Source organism: Sorex araneus, chromosome 9 (genome assembly GCF_027595985.1).
Source record: "Sorex araneus isolate mSorAra2 chromosome 9, mSorAra2.pri, whole genome shotgun sequence".
Taxonomy (NCBI): Eukaryota; Metazoa; Chordata; class Mammalia; order Eulipotyphla; family Soricidae; genus Sorex; species Sorex araneus.
Window position 1 is genome coordinate 8625411 of NC_073310.1, and position 18485 is coordinate 8643895.

General features: G+C 55.7%; 1 protein-coding gene across 1 annotated transcript in view; it reads left to right on the forward strand.

The window, feature by feature from the left end:
- Positions 1-18485, forward strand: part of RFC5 (replication factor C subunit 5) — a 33952-nt gene that overhangs the window by 11634 nt on the left and 3833 nt on the right. The window contains exons 2-8 of the mRNA XM_055147095.1: positions 11976-12345; positions 14658-14722; positions 14959-15095; positions 15725-15804; positions 16891-16964; positions 17883-18042; positions 18193-18274. Coding sequence (XP_055003070.1) covers positions 11976-12345; positions 14658-14722; positions 14959-15095; positions 15725-15804; positions 16891-16964; positions 17883-18042; positions 18193-18274 — 968 coding nt within the window. The remainder of the gene's footprint in view (positions 1-11975; positions 12346-14657; positions 14723-14958; positions 15096-15724; positions 15805-16890; positions 16965-17882; positions 18043-18192; positions 18275-18485) is intronic.

Here is an 18485-nt window from a genome sequence, read left to right on the forward strand (position 1 = left end):
CTGGAGTGATAGCACAGCAGGTAGGGCGTTTGCCTTGCACGTGGCCAACCTGGGTTCGATTCCCAGCATCCCATAGGGTCCCCTGAGCACCACCAGGGGTAATTCCTGAGTGCAGAGTCAGGAGTGACCCCTGTGCATCGCCGGGTGTGACCCAAAAATAAAAAAAAAAAATCATTCATCCCAGAAGCACCGGCAGCTGGAAAAGTTTATCCGCACACCACAAAGTACAGTGGATAAAGCGCCTGCCTTGCCGTTGACCTAGGTTCAATGCCTGGTACCCCATATGGTCCCCCTGAACTCTGCCAGGAGTGATCCCCGAGCCCAGAGGCAGAAGCACGGTGGGTGTGGTCCAAACTATCAACAAACGAAGAGAAATAGCATCTGTTCTGTATACCAAGTCGCTACGAAGCGAAGGCCAAGCTTATCAGAGTTCACCCCTCCTGTTGGGAGTGCTTTGGCATTAAACTAAATATGTCAAAGTACTTTCCCGATAGGAATATACTTAGGGCAGTGGTTTGAACAGATAGCTGTTATTTTTCAGCACTTAATATTTCAAGCGAGCCGGCATTAATCACACCTAATTAATGTGAACATGTGAGCTAGGTCCCCCCTCCCTTAGAGTCCGGGGCCCCCTTTTGTTCATTACTTCTGTGTGTTGTCCCTTGTGGTCACTTAGGAGCACAGAGAGACTTGACGAGTGAGCCTGTTTTCCTGTTCTGCCAATACCATATTGGCGGCTTGGAATAACTTTCTAATCCCACTAATTGTTTTTAAAGAAATAACATGATTTTTTTGCTTTTGCAAATTAGATCACACCAAGTTCTCCCCGAACGAGTACACCCAGATCTTACCACCGAAACCCCTCCTGGTTTCGGCAGATGGATCATTGTGAAATATGGACGTATGGAATTAAGTTCCCTGACTCTCCAACTCCGCCAACCACTTCCATGGCATTTGGAATTATGCAATGAAAATGTTTTCCAGCGATGCCCTTTTATGTGTTAATTTTGCAAAAATTATAATTTCAAATCACCTGAGCAACTGAAGAAAGCCAGAAGCTGTATCATGACCAAGGACTTATTTGAATTTAGCATTAAGGAAATATTTTAAATTAATTAATGGGCACAAACTGGAGATAGGCCACATTTCACATGCCAGTTCCGGTTGACATTTGCCAAAAATAACATATTGAATGTCTTGGTTTTGTCCAATACTCCTTAAATTATGAAAAATAATACGAAAGCCTAGGATATAAAATCATTTACTCCCGTGAGATCGAGAAAAATTTAATTAGAAATCCTTTAAGAAAGACATTTGTGGGTCGGAGAGATAGTCCAATGGATCAGAGCAGGTGCTTTGCATACCAGAGTCCCGGGCACCATGAGGGACCCCGAGCACCTCTAGGAGTGACCCCATGCACAGAGCCAGAGTTAAACTGTCCGGTGTGGCCCCAAAACAAAAATTCAAAACAAAAAACAAAAAAAGAAAGAAAAGAAATGTGCGGGGCTGGGGAATGTTGCTCAACAGTAAAATACTTGCCGTGAAGGGTTCACCACCCAGTACTGGCCAAAATGAAGGAAGGAAGGAAGGAAGGAAGGAAGGAAGGAAGGAAGGAAGGAAGGAAGGAAGGAAGGAAGGAAGGAAGGAAGGAAGGAGGAAAAGAAATTTGCTTTTGCAAAGTGACTCAAAACTCTACTTTAAAGGACCTTTAAATTTCAAGACACAGTTGTCCAGGGGCTGGAGCAATAGCACAACGGGTAGGGCATTTGCCTTGCACGCGGCCGACCTGGGTTCAATTCCCAGCATCCCATAGGGTCCCCTGAGCACCACCAGGAGTGATTCCTGAGTGCATGAACCAGGAGTAACCTCTGTGCATCGCCGGGTGTGACCCAAAAAGCAAAAAAGAAAGAAAAAAAAAAAGACACAGTTGTCCAAACTTCAGACTAGGGAGCATGCTAGATATTCTAATTTCCAGCACAACCCAAGTCACTGCAATTGGGAACAGCATTTAATTCTCAGGTCCCTCCCTCGGTGTGTGCAGGGGAACACACACCACTTTCTCTTAAGTAAAACAAAATGTGGGCTTTTTTTTGTTTATTTTGGGGGCCACACCTGGTGGTGCTCAAGGGTTCCTCCTGGCTCTGTACTCAGGACTCACTCCTGGCTGTGCTCGGGGACCCTGTGGATGCCAGGGATCAAACCCGGGTCTGCTGCACGCAAGGCCCGTGCCCGCCCCGCTGTCCTAGGGCCCTGGCTGAGGAAGCCCCACGCTGGGGATGGCCTGGCCCTTCCCCTCCCCCCACTGCTTTTCCTTCACTTTCCAGCACTGCGATTCTTTAGAACATACTGAAAGAGAAAAAAAAAAAAAAAAGCCCCTGGCCCACAGTGAACTTGGACCAAGTCTTTGAAAGAGTTTAGGGGGACTGGAGAAGGGGCTGGAATGGTTAAAAATAGCCGTTCTCGGTGCAGCCTCTACTGTATAATAAAGTGTTGTGTAACTCTGCCATGCGCCGTAAATAATGATAGTAATTTGCTCTGTCTTATTACTACTCATCTTACAATGGAATTGGCAGGCTTTGGCCAACACTGGAGTCTAGGCCCCACTTCCTCAGATGGCCCAGGGTCCCAGGGACACAGACAGACCCCTCTCCCCCTGCTTGCTTGGCACAGAGCTCGGACTGACACACTGTGCTTGTCTGGCCGTGCCTCTCGGGCCTGGGCAGCCAATGCTGACCCAAGGTCCAGGGCAGCCTGGACAGGAACTCTGTCCGTCCCTTCCCTCTGAACTCCCTTTCCTCCGTGTCAGCCCTGAGGACTCCAGAATTTAAGCCAGGGCAGCTGAAGGACCAGGAAAGATGCCAGAAGAAATTTGCTTGTCTGGGTGGTGCCGGAAGACTCCTGGGGGTGCCCTGAGGACCCCCTGAGAACCCCGTGCCGTGCTGGGGACTGGACACAGGGCATCTCATTTCACCTGCACTCACTTCATCTCCCCAGGCCAAGAATACAGATAATGGGGGCTGGAGCAATAGCACAGTGAGTAGGGCGTTTGCCTTGCACGCGGCCGACCCGGGTTCGATTCCCAGCATCCCGTAGGGTTCCCTGAGCACCGCCAGGGGTAATTCCTGAGTGCGGAGCCAGGAGTAACCCCTGTGCATCGCCAGGTGTGACCCAAAAAGAAAAAAAAGAATACAGATATTTTTCTTTTTCTTTTTTTTTCGGTTTTCCCAGGCGGAAGTCTACCGATCTGTTGCTAGTGGGACAGTAATGTGATTGAGAGTTTAACTAGACTTATTTTCTACTTCGGACTTGCCTCAAATGATTAAGGGAGGGGACCCCCACCGCGGCCCCCCAGGCGCCACCAACTCAGAGTCCTGAGGTTCTGGGCTTGCCTCCCTCAGGGACGCCGGGATGCCTGGGAGCTCTGGGGAGTGGGTGATGCTATCAAAGCACGGGCCCCTAGGGGGAGGGTCAGACAGGGCTGTGGGACTGAGGGGTGGCCCAGCTCCCCAGAGAAATCCCGATGAGAAGAGGGGTGGAGGAAGAGGGGCCCAGTAGGGCCATCTAGGGCTTTCCCACTGAAAAAAACATGCGCACACGCACCCAAACACACACACATTCACACATATACACACATTCACACACATTCACTCACACACACATACACAAACACATACACACATTCACACATGCATACAGTCACACATACACTCACTCACACATACACACACATTCACACACGCATTCACTCACACACACACAAACATATATACACACTCACACAGGCATACACAGTCACACATATTACTCACACATGCACACATATATACACACTCACACAGGCATACACATAGTCACATATACACACATGCACACACTCACATACACTCACATATACTCTCATATTTACACACATACATTCACACATACACACATACACACACACACACACACACACACACACACACGCTTGCTGCCTGCAGGCCATGTTAGCACGCGGATTCCAGGGGCTAGGGGCATGGTTCCCAGTGCGGGAGTGCAGGCTTGGTATGTGGGAGTCCCCAGGTCCAGTCCCCGGTGCCATATCACCCCTGAGCACCACTCCTGAGCAGAAGCGGGGAGTAACCTCTCAGCACCACTGGCTATGCCCCCCACAAAGCTGCCCCCCCAAATTAAAAAATTAAACGCAGGCATTAATTGAGGGAGTCTGGGGTTAAGGCAGAGCCTCTGAAGAAGCTCCCGGTCGTGGTGATCCCAGTGGCCCCAGGGCCCCACCGTGAGTAGCAGGGGCCGAAGAGGAGGGAGGAACAGCAGGCTTGGTGGCACTGGGCACAGGGACCAGTTCTGGGTGGCTGAGTTGCACTCTGAGGAGAGGACACGGTTGTCACGAGAAGGGCCGTCCTCAGAGCCATCCTCCCCGCTGCTGGGATGAGGGACCCCCGCCCCCCGGCTGTCTAGAGGACAAGTTAACGCCTTGGGGAAGGCGACTGCCCGGCATGTGGTCACCTGACCCCCGTTAGAGCCCGAGCACCACATGTGGTCACCTGAGTACCAGCAGGGCCCCCCACACACACATAAAAACATTAAAAGCAGGTGATGGGATTGGGTGCTCTATGAGCCATCACGGATCCCACTGTGCTCCCAAGGAGAACCGCTCTCCCCTCTCGCGCCCTCTGTGAAGGACCCTGGAGACGCCCCTCCTCCTAGTTCCTGCTACCGATTGATTTTTTTTTTCTTTTTGGGTCACACCCGGCGATGCACAGGGCTTACTCCTGGCTCTGCACTCAGGAATTACTCCTGGCGGTGCTCAGGGGACCATATGGGATGCTGGGAACCGAACCCGGGTCGGCCGCGTGCAAGGCAAACGCCCTACCCGCTGTGCTATCGCTCCAGCCCCCCCAATTGATTTCTTTATCCTTGGGGTCACACCCAGCAGGGTGCTCAGGGTCTGCTCCTTGCTGCCCTGGCTCGGAAGTTCTTATGGTGCTCGGGTGGAACCCCAGCCTTCTGCATGCAAAGTGTGTGTGTGTGTGTGTGTGTGTGTGTGTGTGTGTGTGTGTGAGTGTGTGTTCACATAGCACAGGGAATTGAACCCAGAGCCTCACACACTCGAGAGTTCTGTCACTGTGCCCCACCCCCTCTGCCTACCCTGCATGTGGACACGTTTCACCTTTAACAAACACGTTCCGGAGAAAGACCCAATTTGATCCTCCCCTGCCAGCCTCTTCCCCAGGCTGCCACGCAGCAACGCTCTCGCCTAAGAGCAAGCCTTAAAAGCAGACTAATGGCGAAGGGTGCGTGCCCAGAGCCAGGGCTCGGGCGCGGAGACTCATAAAATCCAGAACTCCCTGCGCCTAATTCAATTCTAGGAGCAAATGCTTTTTATCGGTAATTCTGTTTGTAACCTCTGATCCTGCCGGCTCCAGGACCTGATGTTCCATGAAAGCATTTCTAATTCTGGTTCGGATTACATAAGGCGGGTTTGCGTCGGGGCTGGGAGACAGCTCGAGTGGCACAGCACATGTGTGGCACGAGCAAGGCCCGGGCTCGATTCCCAGCACCGCCCAGCGTTGATGCCAAGCAATGACCAGGCTGGCCAAGAGTGGTCCTGGAGGACCCCCAGAACAATGGCGTGAGCTTGGTCAGCTGACCCCGGGGGGCCAAGCAGTGCTAGCGGTGGCCCCTAAAAAAAAAGGGAACGTTTTTGCCTGTGTCTATCAATGCTCCCGTTCACACAGACATGCCCGACTGATTCTCCCTTCCTGTCTGGATGATCTAATACTTAGGCAGAAGGTAAGAGGGAACTGCTCTCTCTTTTGCTTGCTCCTCTGTCCCTAGAAAAATGAAAAGTCTCCGGGTTCCCCTCTAGCGCTTTTGCTTGGTGAGCAGCCTTTTCAGCATAACTTATTGAAAAAAAAAAAAAAAGAGGGGCTGGAGCAATAGCACGGCGGGTAGGGCGTTTGCCTTGCACGCGGCCGACCCGGGTTCGATTCCCAGCATCCCATATGGTCCCCTGAGCACCGCCAGGAGTAATTCCTGAGTGCAGAGCCAGGAATAACCCCTGTGCATCGCCAGGTGTGACCCCCCCCCAAAAAAAAGCAAAAATAAAATAAAATAAAATAAAAAAGAAAAATTTATCATCACATCTGTTTTTTGCCACACCCAGCTGTGCTCAAGGCTTACTCCTGGCTCTGTGCTCAGGAGATGCTCAGGGGACCCTGTGGGGGCTAAGGATCAAACCCCAGTCAGCCACGTGCAAGGCAAGAGTCTCCCCAGCCTCTGTTTGTCACACAAACTGTTTGCCAGGGCTGTAGCGCAGTGGTCCAGCCCTCACCTTGCAGGTGGGAGGCCAGGGTTTTAATCCCGAGCATCACCACCCGAACAATCCAAAACGATGATGTGCCAACTTTAAATACACCGGAATGTCACATAAAATCCTAAATTTTGACTGCTCTTGGAAAAAAAATCACAAGGGGGATGGGGGCCAAATTGGGCAGCTTGCAAACGGAGACGGAACTACTGACATCAGGGATGTTTGGGGGCCCGCAGCTAACCCGTTTCTCATTCACAGGAAGTTCCCCCCCCCCCATTCACCAGCCTGGTTGCAGGTGGAGACCCTTCCCGAGGGCAAGCCGGGACCAGCTATTCCTGGAGCACCGCCAGGCCGGGCCGACTGTACCTGTCTCCTCGGGGCTTCCAAAGGGCGCCCATCCCTGGGAGTTCTTTCTGCCAGGAGAGATGGGGAGAGGGGTGCGAGGTGTGTAGGGGAAACAGCTGTCCCCTTACTGGCTGGGTGCCCTGGAGTAACTTTCACCCTGGTTTCACCTCCCTGGCCTGTCTTTGACCCCTTTTCCAAGCTGACTTCTTCAATGGGTCATCCAGGCTCCGGGTACTGCAGTGATAGCCACTTCTGTCTCCCATGGCCCCCGAAGACACAGCAAAGTTTCAACTTACATTTCTTCCCTTACACATTAACTTTCAGACTACTTGTAAACACCCGGGCTGGTAACTTCAGTCATTATTTCTCTTTCTCTGAAAACCAACAGAATTATTTTTACTTTATTTTTTCAGTTTGGGGGCCACATCAAAAGGCATTCAGAAGGGGCTAGAGCGATAGCACAGCGGGTAGGGTATTTGCCTTGCACGCAGCTGACCTGGGTTCGATTCCCAGCATTCCTATATATGGTTCCATGAGCACAGCCAGGAATAATTCCTGAGTGCAAAGCCAGGAATAACCCCTGTGCATCGCCGGGGGTGGCCCAAAAAGCCAAAAAAACAGAGGCATTCAGAGGCTACTCCAGGCTGGGTGCTGTGGGGTTGTTCTCAGCATACAAAGTATTCAGCCCACCTGAATTATTTCTCCAGCCCAAAGCCACAAAATTGTGGTACCAGGAGGGAGAGATAAAGACCAAAGATTCAACAGAGTAATGAGAAGTTTCCCAGAGATACCAGCTTCTTTTCCCCCTCCCCATCCCCCTGACCAGAAAGGGGTCACGTCTTCACCCTTTAAACCAGTGGGGGGCCTCGATTAGCTGTGGTTGGCACAGTCTGATATTGCGGTTCAGCTTGGGCTGAAAGTTAGAGTCACCTGAGAAGCTTTTCAAAATGCCACAATTAGGTTTCTCTCCAGAGGCCAAAATTAATTGATCTGACTGAACTTCTGACACTGGAATTTAAAAAAAGTCTTTGGAGATATATATATATATATGTATATATATATATACACACACATATATATGTGTGTATAAATATATATATGTGTATATATATATATATATATATTTATGGACTGGAGCTATAGCACAGCGGGTAAGGCATTTGCCTTGCACTCGGTCGACCTGGGTTAGATTCCTCCGTCCCTCTCAGAGAGCCTTGCAAGCTACCGAGAGTATCCCACCCGCACAGCAGAGCCTGGCAAGCTATCCGTGGAGTATTCAATATGCCAAAAACAGTAGCAACAAGTTTCACAATGGAGACGTTACTGGTGCCCGCTCGAGCAAATCGATGAACAACGGGATGACAGTGCTATGACAGTGCTATATATATGTTGGCTTTTGGGGTCACACCCAGCAATGCACAGGGCTGACTCCTGGCTCTTGCACTCGGGAATCATTCCTGGCAATGCTCAGGGGGACCCTATGGGATGCTAGGGATCGAATCCGGGTCGGCTACGTGCGAAGCAAACGCCCTCCCCTCTATACTATTGCTCCAGCCCCTCTTGGGATATTTTTCCCGTCGCCCCTCTCTCTCGTCTCAGTCGCCCAGAGCTGCCCATTTTACAAGGGGCTGAAAAACCGAGGTCCCGAGAGCTCTTTGCCAAGAGCTATTTTGTAACTGGCTGAAGGACTGTCCCTTCGGCTTCTGAGCCGAGCCAGAGCCCCGGAGCACAGCTCCCCAGCTGGCATTTTAGAGGGCACCTTTGCCTTTCCAGAAGGTGCGTTTGAGGAGCCGTTCTCTTTCTTAGAGAGGAAAGTCTCGGGGAGTGGCACGCCAAAGCCACCCGGTTGGAGGGCCGGTTTCTCAGCCCAGGGGACCACAGTCCCTGGAGGGCTCGTTTGCCAGGAGCAGATGGCTGGGCCCCACCCACAGAGTTTCAGATTCTAAGGGTTTGGGGTGGGAGGAAAAATCATTAGCATTTCTAACAAGATCCCAGGGGCTGTTGGCAGAATCACAGGCTCACCCTGAAATCCTGCTCTGCCCCATATACCCGGTGAAAACCTGGGTGAGCTACTCTGCCTAGCCCTGGAAGGGGCCCGTGAGCCTCACAGGAGGGCTTTCAGCAATCACTGAGGGGGGTCTCACCAGCCCCCTCCCGCAGAAACTGCCTCACAGGTACTAGCGATGATCCTTCACTCACAAAGCAACTCCTGAGGCCCCTTGGAGCCAGGCACTGTCCTAGGCACCAGGAACAAAGAGTCAAACAGCCCCATGAACACAAAACCCACAGGGGAGACGCCTCCTTAAGGACTCCCCCAAGACGAAAAACTCCCCAACACACCCAAAGGTCCAGTGTCAGGAAGCCGTAGGCCTTCTGGGCTGCATTTTGCAGCTTACTGAGGCCACAGCATCATGTTTCAAATGCAAAGTTCTGGCCAGAGAGTTAGTAGAGCGGGGAGGGCATTTGTCTTGCACCGCAGCTGACCAGGTTTGATCCCAGGCATCCCATAGGTCGCCCAAGCACCACCAAGAGTAATTCCTGAGTGCAGAGCCAGGAGTAACTCCTGAGCATCTCTGGGTGTGGCCCAAGAAACTCACACACACACACACACACACACACACACACACACACACACACACACACACATGCATAAAGAAATCAAATGCAAAATCCCTGATCAAGATGGGTGAATAAAGCCCAGATATGGTATAGAAACATAGTATTCAATAGCATAATCGGGGCCGGAGCGATAGCACAGCGGGGAGGGCGTTTGCCTTGCACGTGGCCGACCCAGGTTCGATCCCCGGCATCCCATATGGTCCCCCAAGCACCGCCAGGAGTAATTCTTGAGTGCAAAGCCAGGAGTAACCCCTGAGCATCCCTGGGGGTGACCCAAAAAGGAAAAAAAAAGCATAATCTATCACATAGGTACATGTATATACCATACATACCATATGGTATATATGTATATATATGATATCAAATCCAGGGCCTCATACGTGCAAGCCAGGTGATCAGCCACTGAACTACACCCCATCATCCAGGGTGTGGAATTTTAACTGAGCGTTTTCCTGAGAAAACAGAACCCAAAGCACATACAGGAGCTTACAATCCTGTTATTTGCTGTCAGTAATGGAAGTGAGCTCACGTGATTGTGAAGGCCGAGAAGTCTCCTGAGCTGCCTCCTTGGGTACGTTGGCGACGTCACAAGGACATGTGTCTGCAGGCAGAGAAGAGAGAAGTGACGACTCAGGAAGCAAAGTCTCCCTTCTGCCTTCCCACTGTATTTGAGCTCTCAGTGGATTGGAAGATGACCACCCGCACTGGGGTGTCACCCCCAGTGATGCTCGGGGCTTATTTCTGGCTCTGCACTCAGGGATCCCTCCTGGTGGTGCTTGGGGGACCACATGGGATGCTGGGGATCAAACCCGCATGCAAGGCAAGCACTCTACTCATTGTGCTATTGCTTGGGCCCCTTGAGCAGAGAGCTTCTTTGCTCTGTCGATTGAGTCAGAGTCCAAGATTCTCCCCAAACTCCCTCAGATACCCTCCACCCACACCCACTAATGGGCTGCCAATTTTCTGGTATCCTTTAAATCAAAACCCCCTGCCAATTATTTTTTTTTTGGGTGGGTGGGGGGAAGCAGGAGGATGCAGAGAATTCGTTCACACCCAGTGATGCTTAGGGTCTACTCCCAGTTTAGTGCTCCAGGGTTGCCCCCAGCAGTGCCTGGGGGTTCACGAGGATGCTGGGGATCAAACCAAGTCAGTTGCATGCAAGGCAAGTGCTAGAATCCCTGTACTCTCTCCAGCCCAGCCTTCCAATTCTTTAGAGGAAACGTTGGAAAGAAGAGCAGGACGGGTAGGGTGAGTTTGGCAAGGACGGGGAGGCAGGTGACTTCACAAATGTCCTGTCACTTCATCTGTGCAAGCTGATGAAGAGGAAGAGAGAAGCGACTAAGACCAAGTAGGAGAATGGTCCACTCACCAGGGGAGCCCCGGGTTAGAAGTGCCCAGGAGGAAGCAGAGAGGGGGGAGGGGGCATTTTGTGAACCCCCCTGGCTGCCCTTTTCTTGGATCCCCAGGCAGGGGCTAGGTAGGGTGAGGCCATAACCGCCACTGTCCACTGTCCCTTTACTCTGCTCCTAACTTGGGTGATAGTGATGCAATGATGCATATTCTGCCCCCGCCCCCGAGTGCGCGCGCGCGCGCACACACACACACACACACACACACACACACACACACACACATACACACACACATACACACACACCCTTAATCTCCTTGTCACTGTATCACTGTCATCCCATTGTTCTTGGATTTACTCGAGCGGGCACCAGTAACGTTTCTATTACACTCAGCCCTGAGACTTTAGCAGCCTCTCCTTACTCGTCTTTCCCAATAATTGGAGGCTTTCAGGGTCAGGGGAATGAGACCTATCGTTACTGTTTTTGGCATATTGAATCCGCCACGGGTAGCTTGCCAGGCTCTGCCGTGTGGGCGGGATACTCTCGGTAGCTTGCCGGGCTCTCCGAGAGGGATACATATAGCTTTTACTGTATCCCCTTAACCTCAGGAAAAAACACTTTTGACATTTTGATACCAGTTTTCTGCCATTATCTAGTTCTCTGCCATTATCCTCAGGTCCCAGGACCCTGTCATCTTCATCTATGAGTCAGCCCTTTCCAGCTACACATATTCACCTGGATGGGGTTTATTTTCAGCCCTGGAGTTGTTTCTGGTTTTTTGTTGTTGTTATTGTTGTTTGTTTGGTTTCAGGGTCACACCCAGAGATACTCCAGGGTTATTCCTGGCTCTGCACTCAGGAATTATTCCTGGCAATACTCAGAGGACCTACGGAATATCGGAGATCAAACCCAGGACGGGCGCGTGCAAGGCAAGTGCCTCACCCACGATATTCTGTTTGGGCCAGGCCACACCTGGTTGTGCTCAGGGCTGACTTCTGACTCCGTGGTCCACCCCTGGCAGGCTTCAGGGGCCCCTGGACGGTGCTGGGATTCGAACCCCGGTCAGCCGCGTGCGCGGCTCGCTGTGCTGTCACTCAGCAGCCCCAGGAGGGCTCCTGGAGGTTGGTTCCCTACACTGTGTCGGGTTCGGGTCAGGGCCCTGGAGCTGTGTTTGTGGGGGGCTGTCCTTCATTTCCAAGCACTCCCCCCCAGCGCTGGGCCCAAGGGAAGGAAGGGCAAGCCTCCTCCCGGGGGCGCCTGCCACCAAGAACTGGCCCTGTGCCTTCCCCCCGCTCTGGGTATCTCTGAGCTCTGGCCACCCTGGGCTCCCTGAGCGCTCCGTGTTTGAGCCTTGCTGACGCCCGCGCGGGACCCCGGCCCTCCCGCCCCGGTGCGTTGCGACCCGCGGCCGCGCTGCACCGGGCTCGCCGCGCGCGCCGGCCCTGGAAGCGGCTCGGAGGCTGGTTGGCTGCCGGCGCCTCGCGTTACCTGGCAACCGGCGCCCTGGGAACCGGGGGCGGGGCCAAGAGAGGAAGTCGGAAGTCGCGGCCGGGTCTCGCGAGAGTTGCGTTTGCGCGCGAACCCTGAAGCTCCGGGGTCCGGGGCTTCCCTGCTCGGCCGGCAGCTCCGCAGGCCTCGCGCGGCACCGGGCAGACCCCCCCGACGCGTTCGTCCCCGCGCCATGGACGCCCCGGCGGCCAAGATCAGGAACCTGCCCTGGTAGGAGGAGGCCCGGCCGTGCGGGGGCCGAGGGTCCCCCAGTGCCCGCACCCCCCCCCCCCGCCGGCTCTGCTGGGCACTGCCGCCCCGCCCCCACCCAAAGCGTTTTCCGAGCCTGGGTGGGTGACAGGTTCATCCCGCTGCTAATGACATTCCCGGCCCCCCCGCCCAAATCTCCCCTGTCCTCTTAGTCTTATTTTTAGTGATTATATATATGTATACACATACATGTATACATACACATGCACATACGTGTACACGTGCATATACACACAGGTACATGTGTACATGTGTGTATACACACGTAGATGTGCGTACATAGATGTGTACACGTGCGTGTATTTACATATATGTGCACACATATGTATGTACACACATATATGTACATACATGTGTGTGTATAGATAGGTAGATAGTTTTGGGGTCCCGGCGATGCCCCGGGCTTACTCCTGACTCTGCTCTCAGGAACCACTCCAGGCAGTGTGGCACGGGAACCATATGGAACGCCCGGGACCCAACCCCGGCTGGTGGCGTGCAAGGCCAACTCCGCTCTGGCCCCAGATTTCTATGTTTTTATTAACGGCAGAATCATAGTGTGTTCCATGCGCAGTGCTTGGTCCCTCCACCCTTGATGCCCAGATCCCCTTCCTGCCCTCAAATCTTCCTCATCTGTTGTGGGCCACATTTTTTTTTTTGCTTTTTGAGTCACACCCGGCAATGCACAGGGGTTACTCCTGGATCATGCACTCAGGAATTACTCTTGGCGGTGCTCGGGGGGACCCTATGGGATGCTGGGAATCGAACCCGGGTCGGCTGTGTGCAAGGCAAATGCTCTACCCACTGTGCTCCAGCCCTGTGGGCCACGCTTCTGAGTCATGTGAGAGTGATAATAAAGTTCATGTTTTCTGTTCTGTAAACAAGCACCTCATGAGAGGTTTGGTCTGTAATAGACCCTGGGAGATAATGCGGGAGATAATGCGGGTAGCTGCCCAAGGCCCCCAGGCTAGAAAACAGGCTTAGGGGCCAGAGATAGTTTGGCAGGCAGGGGGCTTGCCTTCCACCCAGCTGACACAAGTATGACCCTCCGAGCCCTGCCAAGAGTGACCCCTGAGCACCGCTGAGTGTGGCCCCAAAGCCAAATAAGCAGAAAAACAGTCTTAGGCTTGGGTGCATAACTTACCCTCTTCACTATCATTTCCCCCAAAATGCTTTAAAGACACAGATGGGATTTGGCTTAATTCCAGGAAACGCCTGAGTTGTTTTTATCTAAGAACCAGTTACGTGCCGGGGGGGGGGGGGGGGGGGGGGGGGGGGGGGCAGGGGGGGTGCTTTTTATGGTGGTAAAAATTCGCAAAGCATGCCACACGCTGGGCCGCTGTAACTGCATGGAAGGTACAAGTCCCTTGAACCGCCATCCCAGTCTCTACCTGCCCTCCCTCGGCCCTGGGCAGCCCCTGTTTGCTGCGAGTGGGGTTCGGGTATCTCTGTAAAGGGAACCCCACAGTCGGGGTCGCCTGTCTGTTTTTTTTTTTTTTTTTGGGTCACACCCGGGGATGCACAGGGCTTACTCCTGGCTCTGCACTCAGGAATTATTCCTGGCGGTGCTCAGGGGACCCTATGGGATGCTGGGATTAGAACCCGGGTCGGCCGCGTGCAAGGCAAACGCCCTCCCCGCTGTCTGCCTCCTGTCACTTGCTGTGATGTTTTCAAGCTGTGCTGCATTGTAGCCCTTGTGCAGGCCTCCTCCTTGCATACTGAAGGCTCCTCGTGTGCAGTCCTTGCTTGGTGTCTGAATTTAATTTTTCCTTCATTTTTTGAGTCATAGATGCCATATCAGGTGGAGGGTTCCAGGCTGCCCGCCGGGAGAGGTGAAGTTCGAGCAGTTATTTTTATTTTTATTTTTTTTGCTTTTTGGGTCACACCCGGCAATGCACAGGGGTTACCTCCTGGCTTTGCACTCAGGAGTTACTCCCGGTGGTGCTCAGGGGACCCTATGGGATGCTGGGAATCGAACCCGGGTCAGCCGCGTGCAAGGCAAATGCCCTCCCCGCTGTGCCATTGCTCCAGCCCCTCGAGCAGTTCTTTAACCTCAGTCCTGTTGGGACTCAGAGGGAAGGGGGGCTCCAAGGGGGCCATGAAGGCTGCCCCACCTACGGTAGGAAGTTTGGAGGCATCGCTGGTGCCTATACAGGGGATACCAGCCCCGCTGGGGAAATGCCACTAGGTTGGGAACCTCTGGTCCGTGTGCAAAATCCGGAGGCTTTTGGTGATGAGACATTGGCTCGTAACCCCGGACCCGCGTTGTCTTCCAGGGTTGAGAAATACCGGCCACAGACGCTGGGCGATCTCATCTCTCACCAGGACATCCTGAGTACCAGTAAGTGCGTCCTGCCCGCCAGCCCGGGCCCAGGCAGGCTCCGCCGGTGCGGTGCTCTGCTGAGTAATGTCTCTGAGGGCCGGGTGGCTCCTGCCGGGTCGTGCCTCTGAGACCTTAGCGCTTCCTCCTGGCTTTGCATCCCCGCATCTGCCTCGGAATCCAGTGGGGGGGTCGGCGCCGGCGGCGGCCGTGGCCGCTCCCGGAAATCAATACCCTCGCTCTCTGCCAACCCGCAGTTCAGAAATTCATCAGCGAAGACCGGCTGCCGCATCTGCTGCTCTACGGGCCCCCGGGCACCGGGAAGACGTCCACCATCCTGGCGTGTGCCAAGCAGCTGTACAGAGAGAAGGAATTCGGCTCCATGGTTTTGGAGGTGAATCGGATTGTCCTTCCCCTGCGGGGCGGGGGTGGGGGGTGGGAACTCCAGTCCATTCATTTGCATTCTGCTGGGGTCTGTTTCGAAGGAGACCACCTCACCTCCCGGGGGGGGGGGGGGGGACGGCAGGGCCACTCTAGGAAAGGTTTGGCCTGGGTGCAGGGTCCCAGGCAGGGGAGCGGACAACGAGCATCCCCCTCCCCTGTTCCCGAGTGGACGCCTCGCTCTGGGTTCGTGTGGGCCGGATGCAGGTCGTAGGGTTTTGGGGCGCTTCCCTTCGCTCTCGCCCAGTTTCTGCTGACACTTGGCGGTTGCTCAGCCGCCGGTGCTCAGCCTTGTGCCCCTCAGGAGTGCGTCTGTCCGTGGGGGGGTCCCGGCCCTCCTGAGGAGGTTGGGCCCCACTGGCTGGAAGCTCCCTTGCCCTCTGGTGCCAGGTTGGGGTCCGTAGGCGCGTAGCGGGGTTTGGGCGGGGAGGGAGGAGCAGGATGCTGGGAGCATCCCCACCTGCAGGCACCTCACACGGGCCTCAGCTGTGCCCACGGAGGCGAGTGTCCTGACCGGTCAGCAGGCGGCCTCGGCCCCGAGCACACTGGCCGCAGTCTGACCGGCGTCTCTCCCCGCCTCAGCTCAACGCTTCAGATGACCGAGGGATCGACATTGTCCGGGGCCCCATCCTGAGCTTCGCCAGCACGAGGACCATTTTTAAGTAAGGATGCGGCACGGTTTCCCTCTCGGTGGGGCCTGGTGAGAGGCTTAATTTTTTTTTTTTTCAGCCGGTTGGTAAAAGTTAGGAAAGAAAAGAAAGAAAATGATTTTGGCAGTGGGCCGAGGCAGTAGTTCGGGGGCGGGGGGGAGGGCGCTTGTCTTGCTCGCGACTGACCCGGGTTCAATGTCTGGTACCACATATGAGTCCCCCAAGGACCATCAGGAGTGATCCCCGAGCACAGAGCCGGGGTAAGCCCTGAGCACTGCCGGGTATATACCCCTCTCCCACCCCCACCCCCCGCCCCCAAATACAAACATGAAGAAAACGATCCCGGTGAGAGCAGCCTTGAAAGAGGGAGAGTGAATGTGAGACGGATGGCGAGGCAGTGACGGTGCGGGACTGGAGAGGCAGCACAGCGACGGGCACTCGCCTTGCACACAGCCGGCCGAGGTCCGATCCCAGCACCCCGTACGATCCCCCGAACACCGCCAGAGAAAGTCCTGAGTACAGCTGGGTGTGGCCAAGAACAAGTTAACAATGAAAATATGAAAATAGCATCTGGCCCCCATTATCTCCTTCTGGTGGGGGGGACGGGGGCAAGAATTAATGTCACAGGGGGGCTAGAGCGATAGCACAGCGGGGAGGGCCTTTGCCTTACACGCGGCTGACCCGGGTTCGATTCCCAGCATCCCATATGGTCCCCCGAGCACCGCCAGGAGTAATTCCTGAGTGCAAAGCCAGGAGTGACCCTTGTGTGTTGCCAAGTATGACCCCCCCAAAAAAGAAAATGTCACAGATACTAGCCCGTGGAGAACTAGAAGGTGACAGAGAACCAGGGTGTTGGTTTCAGGAGGCAGGAGATGGGGAGGTGTGTGGGGTGGGGGGAGGGGGAGGAAGTGAGGAGGAGTGGAGTGGGGGGTGTGGGGTGCAGGGCAGGGCAGGGCAGGGGCGAGGAGGGAGCCGGAGCCCAGCGGGAGTCGGGGCACCAGGTGATCTCTGCGCCCTGGGGTCTGTTGGAGGCCTCGGCCCCTCGGCCGGGGGCAGGGTGGCTGGAGCAGCCGTCACACTGGGCCGTCGTCCTCCCAGGAAAGGCTTTAAGTTGGTGATCCTGGACGAAGCCGACGCCATGACTCAAGATGCCCAGAACGCCTTGCGCAGAGGTGAGCGCCGGGTGAGGGGCTCGGCATACCCCGTGCTCGCGGCTCCTCTCCACCGTATCGGTGGGCGAGGTGTCCCCTGTCCGTGGGGTCCCCGGTGGGCGCTGGAGGACTCGGCCCACTGGCCCTTCCGCATGAGCGCGTGCTGCTCGCCTCCTCCCGCCGGGGCCCGCGTCTGTGGAGGCTCCGAACCCTGGACCGGGGCATCCTCATCCCTGGCCTCAGTGTCCCCGGGAGGGAGCCCCTCTGAGACGGCACAGAGGCCCCCAAATGAACTAATGGATAAAAAGATTCTAGAATAGTCCGGTGGGGAGAGCGCTCACCGTGCATGCAGCCAACTTGGGTACGGGGTTCGACCCCCGGCCCCCCATCGGGTCCCCCGAGCCCTGCCAGGACTAATCCCCGAGTGCAGAGCTAGTAGCACGCAGGGTAAGGGTGTGCAAGCAGCTGACAGAAGTTGGGGGGAGGGTGGCCTGGCGCCAAGGGGGCCTCACAGGTCAGAGGGGGCCAAGCACCTTCCGGCCTGCCCTTGGCACGTGCTCTTCCCGGCAGCTGCCAGCTGGGCCTGATCCCCCCCGGCCGCTGCGGGTCCCCACAGCAGGGACCTGGTGTCAGGCAGCTCAGGATTGGGGTCACTGCGGCCCCAGAGGCCAGTCCCCCATGCCCAGTGCCAGGTGGACCGTCACTGACCAGAGCCTTCTGCCAACGGCAGGACTGGCCTCCGTCAGGGTGGCTGGGAAGGGGCAGGAACGGCGGTCGAGGGAGAGGTCCGGGGGCCACGAGGAGGCGGGGGAGTGTTGGGGGGGGACACACACGTCCCTCCCGCCAGCGTGCCCCAGGTCCTGCGCGAGACCCCCGCGGAGGGGGGTTCTGGCCAGGCGGGCGGGGCCCCTGATGCCCTTCTCCTCGTCCCTGGGGCAGTGATCGAGAAGTTCACGGAAAACACCCGCTTCTGCCTCATCTGTAACTACCTGTCCAAGATCATCCCCGCCCTGCAGTCCCGCTGCACGCGCTTCCGCTTCGGCCCGCTCGGCCCCGAGCTCATGGCGCCCCGCCTGGAGCACGTCATCGCGGAAGAGAAGTGAGCGCGCTGGGGGCAGGGGGGGGGTTTGGGGGGCGCACGGGCCTCCCCTGGTTCCTCTGCCGCCTGCCCGTCCCGTCCCTGGAGGGTCCCCGGCGGCTCGCGCAGCCCAGGCAGGGGGCGGCAGTGACTCCCCCGCTGTCCTTCCAGAGTGGACGTGAGTGAGGACGGGATGAAGGCCCTGGTGACCCTGTCCAGTGGGGACATGCGGCGGGCCCTGAACATCCTGCAGGTAGGGGGACCCGGCGGGCCCGTGGTGGCCCCCTCGGGCTCGGGCTGGGGTCACTGAAGCAGCTGTGTGCCGGGCCGGAGCGGCCGTGCCGGGGGGAGGCGTTTGCAGGGCAGAGGGCTCCCGAGCCCCGCTAGGAGGGACCCTGGGCACTGCCAGGCACAACTCAGACCCCCGCTCGCCCCCAGTGAAAACAAACCCGCAGCAGTTACGT